Source organism: Prosopis cineraria, unplaced genomic scaffold (genome assembly GCF_029017545.1).
Source record: "Prosopis cineraria cultivar Desert tree isolate PC_DT_omini unplaced genomic scaffold, ASM2901754v1 PC2, whole genome shotgun sequence".
Lineage (NCBI taxonomy): Eukaryota > Viridiplantae > Streptophyta > Magnoliopsida > Fabales > Fabaceae > Prosopis > Prosopis cineraria.
The window spans coordinates 42,520,717-42,533,980 of NW_026555333.1; the positions used below are offsets into that span (position 1 = coordinate 42,520,717).

The 13,264-nt window shown below is 30.7% G+C and overlaps 1 protein-coding gene across 1 annotated transcript; it reads left to right on the top strand.

Annotated features, from left to right (window-relative positions):
- Window positions 1–220: 220 nt before the first annotated feature.
- Window positions 221–5,196, top strand: LOC129302777 (ankyrin repeat-containing protein BDA1-like). The gene is made up of 3 exons (XM_054941661.1): window positions 221–814; window positions 4,701–5,088; window positions 5,138–5,196. The coding sequence occupies exons 1-3, from the start codon at window positions 221–223 to the stop codon at window positions 5,194–5,196; spliced, it is 1,041 nt and encodes a 346-aa protein (XP_054797636.1).
- The last annotated feature ends 8,068 nt before the right edge of the window (window positions 5,197–13,264 follow it).

Genomic DNA, 13,264 nt, shown 5'->3' on the forward strand with positions numbered 1-13,264 from the left:
CTTATGACACCCCCCCCAAAAAAAACCCAATATATATTCGAATGCAAAAGATGAATTAATCTTGGGGTAAGGTATGTGATCGTACTACGGACACAGATTAGCCTCGGAGCAATGTATATATATGGACAGAAAAGCCCCTAATTAAGTTATCGATCGCGCAAGTATATATCTATATATGTATAACTACTACCATCAAACAAAACAGTATCATCACATAATCATGGATCGGAGGTTGAAGGAAGCTGCGAGAGTTGGAAATGTTACTATGTTGAACAAACTATTGAAGGAGGATCCTCAGATACTGAAGAAAGCGTGTTTAGCCCATTTTGCAGAATCACCTCTTCATGTGGCGACACTAGCAGATCAAGTACAATTTGTGAGAGAGATTATTACTCGAGTGCCTTCATTAGCCACTCTGCCCAACCAGAAAGGTTTGATCCCGTTGCACATGGCTTCAGTAGCTGAGCATGTTGATATAGTGAAGGAGCTCTTAAGTGCGAGGCTTGACAGTAACGAAGTGAACCAGTGCCTTGTGAACGATGAAGATGGCTGGACTGCTTTACATTATGCAGTTTTCAGAGGTAGGGTTGATGTGATGGAAGAGTTAATCAAGCATTGTCCTGAGTGTATAGCAGAAGTGACGGCAAAGAGAGAGACGGTTCTTCATCTAGCAATAAAGGCTAATCAACTTGAAGCTATGAAGGTGATAATGGAGAGGATCAGAATCCTTCGAAATTTCCAGACATTGCTTGGAGCCAAGGACATCAACGGCAAGACCATTTATGATCTTGCGAAGGCCAAGAAACAATTCCAGGTAATTAAAAAAAAACCTAATGTTATGTTTGAATTGATGGGATAATTTGGATTTAGAATGGGGCCCAAATTCCCCATTTGGATGCATGAAAATATAGGGATTTGGATCAAACCCAAATCGATCGAAATTTATTTCTCATTATAATTATTTTATAATTTTAAATTACATCTGTAGCTTAGTTATTTAAAATTTCAGTCCCTGTAACTTTTTCATTGTTTTCACACAGTTGATACCTCTAGCACTATCGCCTTTTCTCTCATCTCTCACTTTCAGTTTTAGCCAGTTGAAGAATAGAGATAAAATTATTACTATCATTTTTCCATGTTCACTTTAAATATCAATTCGTCTCTCTTATTTCTTTATTTTTTTTTTACGCTACTTAACTATTACAAAAATGGTCATACTTGAGAGTTATTTTTGGCCTTATCTAACAGTCAAGTATGCAGACATCATATAAAAAGGACTCCTTTGATAGTTGTTACTAGGTGTACATCAAGTATGGGTAATCACATTCTACTTTCAACATTTTCTGTAAGGCCACATTTGACAATTATTTCTTGGTAACTGTCAAATATTTGCGTATATTTGATGTTTATTATTTTAAAATAACAAATGATTTTATAAATACATGAATTTGAATGTGAGATCTTAAATATAAAATTCAAATATATTTAAATCTATCAATTCAAACGCTATTTAAAAGTCTGCTACAGCTTTCACTACAAAAAAATTGTTGCTGAAAGTCAAAAAGTTGCCCCTGAAAACTTTCAGCGGCGACAAAAAGTCACCACAATGTCGTTGCGAGAGCTCCTGTCGCTGATTCAATTTGCGGCAATAATAAAAGTCGCCGCTGAAAGTTGAGAATCTGCGGTGACAAATAAGTCAAAAAGTCACCACTTAAAGTTTTTCAACGGTGACAAAAAGTCACCATAATGTCGCTGTGAGAGCTCTTGTCACTGATTCAATCTGCGGCAATAATAAAAGTTACCCTCACCTCGCGCCATATGGCACCATGTCACTCTCCATGTGTTGTTCTCACCACACGCCACGTGTCATCATATCATCAATTTATATTTTCATTTTGAAAGTTGTCTCATCCAAGATTTGAACCCGTGACCTCCTCCTTTTGTGTTCAACTATTTTGTCACTGAGCTGGAATGAACCTGTAGTCTATTATTGTATAATTAAATACACACACACACACACACACACACACACACACACACACATTATTAAACTATACAAACACACATATATATTAAATATTAAATATTATAAAATATCATTACTATCCTTAAATACTTCAATTTAATTCTTTTAATTTATAAAATTACAAATATATTATTTATTTTGTTTAAAGTAAACTATAAATATAATTCATACAATATAATTTGTATTATTTATTTTAATTTTTTTTACTTCTTGAGGTTGTTATATTATTTATTTTAATATTCATATTTATAATTATAATATAAAAATATCTAAGAATAAATAGTAAAAATACTAATGATTATACATTAGTAAAAAAAATTATGAAAATGCAGACAATCAGCGGCGACACTAAAAAATCGTCACTGATTCTCGACTTTCAACGGCAACTTTTTAATGTCACCGTTGAAACTTACAACATAATTTTTTTAAAAAAATTAAAAAATGCTGATAATCAGCGACGACACTAAAAAGTGGCCACTGAAACTTGCAACATAATTTTTAAAAAAATTATAAAAATGCTGACAATCAGCGGCGACACTAGAAAGTCGTCGCTGAAACTTGCAACATAATTTTTTTAAAAAAATTATAAAAATACTGACAATCAGCGACGACACTAAAAAGTCGCCGCTGAAACTTACAACATAATTTTTTAAAAAAATTATAAAAATAGCTAAATCTTTCACATTTATAACAAACTATTTATATTTTATCTTTTTTAAAATTATCTTTTCTAAAGGTTTTTTCTATGTTTTTTCAGAAAATATTTTTTTATGTCTCATATATCTTTTATAATAATATCTTTTTTTATTTTTCCTAGAAGGGGCTTGTATTTTTCTAACTCTGGTTTTATAATGTTAATTATTTGTCCATATGTTAAAAGAGTAGAATTTATTGTTCTTCGTTATAACTAGTAAAATAAAAGCAGAAGAAAATATAGAAAAAGAAATAGAAAATGAAATAGATAACACCCCTTTTGAAATAAATCAACAAAGATACATGAACATAATATCACATATAACTTATAAAAAAATGATATTGCCAAGTAAGTTTAGTAACAAACAGAGAATATTTAAGAAATATAATATTCAAAATTACTGTGAAAGAATAGGAAAGTTAGGCAGTGGTGTTCCTATTAAGCCTAGGAAGAACAATATCAATAGAAAATAAAACTTGTAGAAATAGAAATATGAGATGGTTCGATAAGATATTAGGATCTAAGTCAAAGAAGAAGAATAAGATAAGTCCTAAGAGTCTTAGTCTATAGCTAAATAGGAATAGTGAACCTGAAGGAAAAGTAGAAGAGGTAGAAATAAAGAAATACATTATAAAAGAATTGAAGAACAAATAGAAATCTCAAAAATAGAAAATAGAATAAATTAAATAAGAGAAAAATTTGAAAGAGATATTTGTGCATAATATCTAAATTCTTTTTGAAATAGAAAAGACACAAGAAATCACGGGTGAAAAATAAATATGACAAAAGAAGAAAAGAAAAAGCAAAAGAAAAACAAGAGTTGAATCTTGTCAAAAAATAGTTTAAGCAAAAAAAAAAAAAGGTAATTAAGTGAAGCAAATCAAAAGAGCTAATTTAACCATGATTTTTCTAAATTTCTACAAAATCAGAAGACTTTTGATTTTGCAGGCATTGAGTTAAATAGCCCTTTCTCTATCTCTTAATATAAAGCTCTCTTCACTTGTAATATTACAAGATATGTATCTGTATCTATACATACATACATACATACATACAACTTGGTTAAATAAATGGAAATGGAAATAATTGAAACCTAAATAAAATGAACATCATGAAATTGGTAAAACAAAAATATATTTTTTCCTATGGAAAATACTTTAATCTAATTTTGAAAACACAAAAATTGAACTTGTCATGAAATTTAATTTCTAAAGTGTAAGAAAGCTGACAATCAGCGACGACACTAAAAAGTCGTTGCTGATTCTCAACTTTCAACGGCGACTTGTATGTCGCCACTGAAACTTGCAACATAATTTTTTAAAAAAAATTATAAAAATGCTGATAATTAGTGGCGACACTAGAAAGTCGCCGTTGATTCTCGACTTTCAGCGGCGACATTCAGCGGTGACATGTATGTCGCCGCTGAAACTTGCAACATAATTTAAAAAAATTATAAAAATGCTGATAATCAGCGGCGACACTAGAAAGTCGCCGCTGATTCTTGGCTTTCAGTGGTGACATGTATGTCACCGCTGAAACTTGCAATATATTTTTTTAAAAAAATTATAAAAATGTTGACAATTAGCGGCGACACTAGAAAGTCGCCACTGATTTTCGACTTTCAGCGGCGACACGAAACTTACAACATAATTTTTTTAAAAAAAATTATAAAAATGCTGACAATCAATGGCGACACTAGAAACTTTCAACGGCGACAGCAGACATCGCCACTGAAAGTGTGACTTTCTACGGCGACATGCACTTGTCGCCGCTGAAAGTCTGACAATCAGCGGCGACTATATCTTGTCGCCACAGAAAGTCACACTTTCAGTGGCGACTTTTACTGTCGCCGTTGAAAGTTGAGAATCAACGATGACTTTTTAGTGTCGCCGCTGAAAGTTATTTTTTTTGTAGTGTTTGGATCTTGCACACACACTTGCACTGTATTTGACGAATATATCTGTGGGATGGCATTAACAGGTTATACTGGGCAAAGAAGAGCAGATGAATGATGGGATAAAGGAGGTCGAAATTGAAATTATCGATGAGGACCCCGAGGATGGCCGTAAACCTAAAATCCCTAAAAATAAAGAGAAAGAAGAACACAGAAAAGCAGAGTTTGAGAATGCAATGCTAGTTGTGGTCACCATAATCCTAACGTTAACATACGAAGGGGTGTTAAATCCTCCCTCAACACTTTTCAGAGAGGGAACTGAAATACATTGGACATGCCTTTCCGCCAGAAAACACGGCTTAATAAAGGACATTAAGAACTGTCCATCCAAATTGGCTTTTGCGTTCTTGTTCTTCAACACCTTGATCTTCTTCGAATCCACCCTCTACTTGCTTTTCACTTTGCGGGGCCGTCGTGCAGTCTTATTGGGAGGGCTCTTTATACACCTTATTGCTGGTTACAGCATCTTACTCATGGCTTTCTCCTATTATACCGCTTATGTTGCTATTCCACTCTGTTTGATAGCTTATTTTCTTGTAACCTTACTCATGTTTGCAACCGACAGAGTGATGATGGCTGATATGATAAAAGCCATACGCGATTTGAAAATAATCCCACCATTTCAGCCTTATCAGCGTTTCGGCTAGGCTGCATGATTGGTAAGTTGATATTTGTTTTTGGAAATATATAACAATAGGTTGCATTTTGTTTTTAGTTCTATAATTTTATTTCGTGGTTCTCAGGCGAATCAATTCACAAAAGAATTATTAACTGGCATTGACGGAGTTAATTTTACTTATGTAGACTTAACTTATAGTAACTATATATATTGTTGACATGTACTTGATCTTGCATTTGTCACCCAGATTTTGTTTAATTTTCTTTGCACCTCGCATTTTATTTTTAATCATACCTAGTCAATTTATTTCTATGTAAACATATTTTTACCACGTAAGCAAAGATGTTAGTAGATTAGTAGAGTTATAGTAAAATTAACTTTGACAGTGCCAGTTTTATGGTTGTGTACATTCTTATAACTATAGAGACTAACATTACAAATGGATCAAAATAAAAGGATTGAGAACAACAAAATAAAACTATGAAGATTAAAAGCAAAATACAATCAAATACAGGGGCCAATTATTGTATTTCTCTTTTTTCAAAACAAATTAAATATCTTAGATATATTGATAATTATAAATTTTTATTTTATTATATATATATATACATATGTAATCATTACACCAATTGTTTTCCCTCTTAACAGTATTTAAAAGGATCGTAAGTGCATGGGGACTGCAGCTGACAAGAGAGAGATCAATTCCCATGAGGAATGAGGAAGGCGAATAAAATGTCGTTTTCTTTTCTTCTTGTTTTTTTTTTAATATGATTTCTTTTCATCTCACTTATATTTGGGTCACTTGGCTTGTTTTATAATTACTTACATGTTTCTCATTGATTAATTATCCATGCGTGATTTCTTGTTTTGTTCTATAACATTTCAAAGTGATGAATAATGAGAATTTCACGGCTATTCGGCAACTTAAAATCCGTGCATCATTGCTGTTTTCAACTATTAACATATCCGTGGCCAAAAAAATTAAGTAAATTTACACCTAGTTTTCCCAAAAGATTTTTTTTTGGTGAAATCCCCCAAAAGATTTTTAATAACAAAGTTGAACATTTTGCTATGCTCAATACTTGAGCACCTAAATATAATTTTTCTATAAAAAAACTATAAACCTATCGTCTTTATAAGATTTAGATTGACATAAATGGTAAAAATAATCCATATAGTTAAGCTAAATTATCTTTTCGGAATTATTAGGTATTTTCTTTTAAAAAACAAAAAAAAATTCTAGATGGTTAATATTTATATCGTATATGCTCTTAAGCTTTTGTGGCATTCAAGCTAAGAATTGAAATCATGTAATTGATATTTTTAAGAAAAAATATTACATATTACATATATTGATAATTATATATTAGATATGACTCCTTCATAAATAACACGTGCATGGTTTTTAAATATAAGGCATTTAAAGACAAGGAATTGAATTAAAAAAAACAAGGTTATAAATTTATAAAGAAACATAAAATTCATCTAATGTCTTATAGTTCTTAGTAACACACGTATGATTTTTAAATATAGAGAATTTAAAGAAATAAATTAAATTAAAAAAAGTGAGGGTATAAATTGAAAAAGAAACATAAAATTCACCCAATGTCTTATATTTTGAATCAAGAGGTGCTTCTAAAAATGATTTATATTGTGATCTGGAGGGAGTATAATATAATTATATACACATTCACTGAATATGGCTCACAAAGATCCAGATGTGATATCAGTGTCAAAGTTAATTGATAGGCAGAATAAGATTATTTGACACACGCTTATATTAATGCTTTATCCATGTTTATGGCAGCCCAAAACAAGTTCATTTTGAGACAAATCATATTATAAATTACTCCATCCGATTGCCATGAAATAGGCCAGAGTTACGTTTGTTTGACTAGCAACTGAAGGAGAACTCCCTGATTACTTCATGGCTTGTTTGACTAGAAGTTATGTTATTTTAAATTCAAGAATTGAATTATAATCAAGTCAAAATTTTTGAATGCTAAGTTACAATAAATTAAAGTTCAAAAACTAAATTACAACCGAATTAAAAATAAAAAAATAAAGATTAATTTTTTTTATTAAGAAAGACGGAGGGAATACTCTTGTGATCCACGTTTTCCTCCAGTTGCTTTTGACAATCTTGTAAGTTTATGGAGAAATCCTTCAATATCTTAGCATTCAGTAGATTCTTCAACTAATTAAAGTGCTTTGTGTCATCTTAAACCTAATTACTTCGTGGAAATCGTGTGTGTGGTGTGTGTGTGTGTTGATATGCAACTGATTCAGAGTTAAATCATTTACATTCTTATTATAGTGATTAGCAGAGGAAAGTGAAAGAGTACTACAAAGATCGAATGAAGGATCAGCGAAGTGACAAAGATGACGAAAATCAGCAGTTTGAGAATCCAATTTATGGCTGCCTTGATTATGACTCTAATAACGTGACAAGGTTTTTCCGAATCCTCTTTAATTCCAAGGTTCATATAAAATGCTCTAATTAATCTTTACGGTCTTTAATTTCAAGCCAGCTTTATATTTTTGCCAGAAAAATAAACCATTACTCCCCCCATCATGAAATATAATGAATTTTCTCTGAAGTAAAATATTAAAAATATAAGGTATTTTAAATCTTTTAAAGTGAATTAATAATGTTTTCCAAAAAATCCTTTTAATTAGGTAGTGTAATTGATAATGTTTGCCAATGGAGACACCTATTAAATAGGGGTATGGAAAAACGTATAATTTTAAAGATAATTAATTAATTTATTAGGGATGTAATTAGGTTAAAATTTTTTTATAATATTAAATGGAGGAAGTATACGTTTTGGTAGTAAAGACTTAAACCATTGGTTGGGTAGCTTATTAAATTCAATCTTGTGGATAGAAAAAAGGGTTAAATTTGGCTCATAAACTTTTAGAACTTAATTTAAGCTTGTTTTTAGTGTAATGTTTTTTTTTTAAATTTTGAAAATGGTGTAATGTCGCCCTTGTTATTAATTTTAATCATTAGTTCCCAAAAAAAAATTTGGTCATTTTTTTGGGTCATGTTTGTAAATCTTGTGCCATTTTTTGTAATTATCTTAGTCTTTTTTTGTAATTTTCTTAAACTTTTCTATCATTTTTCGATCAAATAATAGTCAAAATTAACTTTTATTAACGGTAAGGATTACATTGTAAAAATTGAGGAGAAACATTGCATGAGAAAAGAGTTTATAATTCTAAATGCTCTTGAATCCATAATTTATGGGCTAAATTGCTCTTAATCCTAAAAAATTACATTAGGGAGAAATGTATCTATTATTATGGATGTTCGCAAATCCATCACCCAATTTTCTATGTCTTTATATGTAATTTTTTGATTTTTCTTATAATTTTTAAGGTCATTTTCTGTAATTTTTAAACTAACTGATGGTTTAACTTAATTTTTTTTTGGTGGAACAAAGTTAACTTTTAATGATATGGTGCCCAATGCGATATTTTAAAATATTGAAGAGAAAATTGCATCACATGTAATTAATTTACAATACCAGACACTTTTGAGTGAATAGTTGAGGGACAAAAATTTCTTTATCTTAATTATTTAATTGGAACTTTCTTCACTTGCACATTTTAGTTCAATAACTTGAAATCTTTTATTAGAGATCGGGATGAAACTAGCAGCTGGACAAAAGGGGGAAATGGCTGAAAAATTACAATAAATAGATTAATATTGGAGCAAGGAATAAACTAATATGTATGGATTATCTTGAAGCAAGGAATAAATTCAATTAATATGTGCAGAAATACAATAGTCCCAAAATTACCAAGCACGCAAGTGGCGTTTGATTCATACACGCACTTTTTTTTTTTATGTATAATTCATTTTTAACATATTTTACAAGAATTAAGGGAAATCTTAAATCCTATGGAACTATTTCTAAACATTTAATAAGCTTCTTACTTTGCTTTTATTAAATATCCATAATTTAATAACATATTTTTTCATACCAATATTTAATGAAAGTAAAAGGAAAATCTCATAAAAAAATTAAGGGAAAATGACAATAAAATCTTGCAAATTATATAAATGATAATTTAGTTTCTCAAAATGTCATAATTTCAATGAAATCCTTAGGAATCTCTTTGTCAATAAATTTTAAAATGAAAAGACTATTTTACCTTTACTAAAATAACAAGTTTCAATTACAACTTTTGTTTAAGGAATCACAATTTTCATTCTATAAATTGCAAGAATTGTATAAGAAATTACAACTTGTCTAGTGTAATTACTATTATTGAAAAACAAGTCTCAATCACAACTTTTACTTAAGGAATAACAATTTTGTCCTGTGAATCACAATAGTTGAATAAGAAATCACAATTTATCAAGTATAATTTTTATTGTTGAAAAACAACTTCTCAAAAATAACAAACTCTATTCACAATTTTTGTTTAAATAATCACAACTTTTCTTCAAATAATAACAAGAATTGAATAAGAAAACACAACTTGTAATGAGGGTAAAAAAGTATTTTCAATTTAAAATTTATCACTACAAAAACAATAACTTTTAGTGGTGACTTTTAGCAGCAACTCTAAAAGTCACTGCTAAAAACAAAAAGGTCGCTGTTGAAACTAAGACGTTTTGCGGTGACATCAAAGTCATCGCTGAAATGGTGACCTTTTATGGTAAAAATATATAGTTATCACTAATTGTCAAATTTTTAGTGACGACAAGTGTATGTCATCGTTGAAGATTTAAGTTTCAGTAGTGATATAGAATTTGCCATTGAAAGTTGGCAATGAGCGATGACTTTTTACAGTTGCCGCTGATTGTCAAGATATTTTAAAATGTATTATGATTTCTTAAAAATTAATATTATAATAAATATGTTATAATTTTCAGCAGCAACATATAAGCTGTAACCTCCCTGAGGTTAAACTGTAATTTACGCCAAATCATGATAATCCAGGGTTTAACCCTCAAAGGATTACCAAATTATAAAGTTTTATAAAAGAAATTTCTCAAAATTCTTTTAAAGGAATCCCAATTTCAATAATTCAAATTTTAAACATGATTTAATAAGTCCAAATCAAAGTTTAAAAAGTAACGTGAAAGCTTGAAAATCAATTGGGACCTACAATAATAAGTTTTAAAACTCAAAAACAGATTTTGTGCAAAAAGTGTCATGTGCGCCGTGGCTTATGGCATGTTCGTCGTGACTTATGGCATGTGCGCCATGGCGTGTCTTTTCTATGCCATGCGTTGCGGTGTGAGGCGCCGTGTGTTGCGGCGCATTGCACAAAATTTGACAGCATTAGTGCTATCATTTGACAGCACGAGAAGCAAACTTTTGATGCGTCCCAAATCTTCGTCCGATGTCCGATTGAGGTGGTTTCGGTGTCTACACGAAGTTTTCTCCTAGCTCTAGCTAAAGGCACTAGTTTCACACTCAAACTCATTTTTTAATAAAAGTTGGACATCAAAACCCATTTTGACCACTTCTTTACAAAATCTCACAAATGGGGTGTCCTAATTCATCCACACACGTGCCAATAGCTTATACCAACCATCCAACCACACTTAATGGACTCTTACAAACTCGTACAACGCACCACACAAAATTAAAAACACTTATCTCATAAAATCACCACTCAACTCCGATTTTCACAAAACATAAAGGGGAGGAAATGTTGTACAAAATCAACAATTTCATTCCAAATTTCTCAAAATACATATGTTTCTACTTGCACAAGTATTTTGGCCCTATCTATGAGTTTACAATCAAAACTCATTAATCCATGGCATAAAATACACTAGTTATACACAAAACATGCAAGTAGTGCATAATCATGTTAAATAATCCTAGTTGGCAATTATATTAACAAATACACATGAAAGTAACAAGAGAGGCATATAGAGGATTACTCCACAAATCCTAAGCCTCTGTATATTTTTTCCGACTTGGATCCGATGAGCTAAGTCCTAAAAATATTGAGAATTGAGGAGTGAATATAATCATTTAATAACCAAGTTTCACTTAACCCATACAGTTGCATATTAATTGTAAATATATACAATTAGGCAAAGAAGCACAATTAGCACATGTTTTATGGTTAATGATTTTGTAAAGTTTTGTGGTTGGACTTTAGGTTTGGATGAACCCTAGTCTCTAAATAGATGTTTTAGAGCAATGTGGACCATTGATTACTGTTGTTTAACCTGATGGAAGCTTGATGGAATCAATGGAAGATTGTTAAAGTTTTGGTTACACTAAAGATAAGAGGAGGCTCTAAGAGTTGCTAAAATCTACGAGTAATGTAATATCCTAAATTCATTATTCTAGAATTAAGTATTAACAGGGGTGAATTAGTAACTTAATGTGAGATTAGAGTTTTAGATAATGTAATATTATTTAAATCCTTTGGGTTATTACATGGAATAGATTAGAGTAGAAGAATGTTGTTAAGAAGTAGAGCGTGTGAGCATAGTGAGGAGTTTCCTTACTATGCCAAGCACCGTGTTTAGTGTTGGATGCATTGCGATGCATGATGCAGAAATATGATAGATAAGGACATGGCTAACTTGTGGAGAAAGGAAAGAAATAGAGGAAAAGAGTGTGGGAGTGGAGAAGAGGAAGGGCTTGTTGGAAATGTGCCCTAAGGCCAATTATTGTACTATAAAGATTTTTATTTATAAAATTTCTCTTTTGTTATCATACTAATTGTATATTCACTATGATAACTGTATCCTTAGATAAACTATTTTGATTGTCCTAAATGTCCTTAATCAGTCATCTATAAGGGATCATAGATGAAATAAGATTAGTATAACTTTGATTAATTATAAAGATATAAATTAAAGTTGTAAGTACTTGAAAGGGTTCGAGGTACTAGATTATCCTGCTATGAGAAAGTTGCATGGTACCTTATCTCATATGTAACCATATCACTAAACCCTTTGACCTGAGATCATCATGGATTCTTACATGATGATCACTGAACTTTGACCTAGTTAAAAATTACCTTTGACCGGGTGATCATAAAGGTTGTGATTGAATTTAATGATATTCATGCAGAGGAATATGAGTGGTCAAGATGAAATTTGTCCCTCATATTAATTAAGATGTATTACGGGGCTGCTCAATGAGTAAGACTGAAAAAATATATGGTCATACTATAATGAAAAAGGTTATTTTCATTATTATAATCAATCTACTTAGAGATCGAGAAAGTAATGGTTAGGTAAAGGAGAATGACAATTTCATGTCTCACACTTAACTGAAATATCATGTGATAAAAAAGATGTGATATGGTTACATGATAGGTTATACATTGGATCATTGATCTCCATATGAATTAGGTAGTTTTAATGTTTTGCTAGAGGCCACTTGTGACTTGTGAGCTAGTAGTGTAATTAGCCTAATGCCAACTTCATGTGGGCATAAAGGGTTGCACATGTAATAGCCTAGAAAAAATAATAATAATAAGTATAATATATATATATATATATATAAGTTGGTGTTTTAATAGTAATTATATTAATTTTGCGAATATGTGTAGCAAGAAGAAGACTTGGTTTAGTGGTTATAATGTAATCACTTATGTAAAAGGTCTAAGGTTTGAACTGGTAAAAGCATAAATGGAGGGGGTTTATTTTTATAATTTTAGCATTATGAAATTACCATTCTACCCTTTCCTCTTTAGATTAAATTTATCCTTTCTCTTCCTTATTCAGTTGGTGTATAGAGAGAGAGAGGATAGAGAGAGAGAAAATTTAAAAAGCCTTTAGTTTTGCTCTCCATCCTTCTGCCATCACCAATCCTTTCCTCCCTTCTTCTTCCTTGTATCACAAGCGTTGAAAAAGGCTCACCTGTAAAAGCCCAAGAATTATAATAAAAAAAAGAAGAAGAATTATATAATAAGTTGGTGTTTTAATTATAAATATACTAATTTTTAAAACAAATATGATAAGAGGAGAAGTTGATT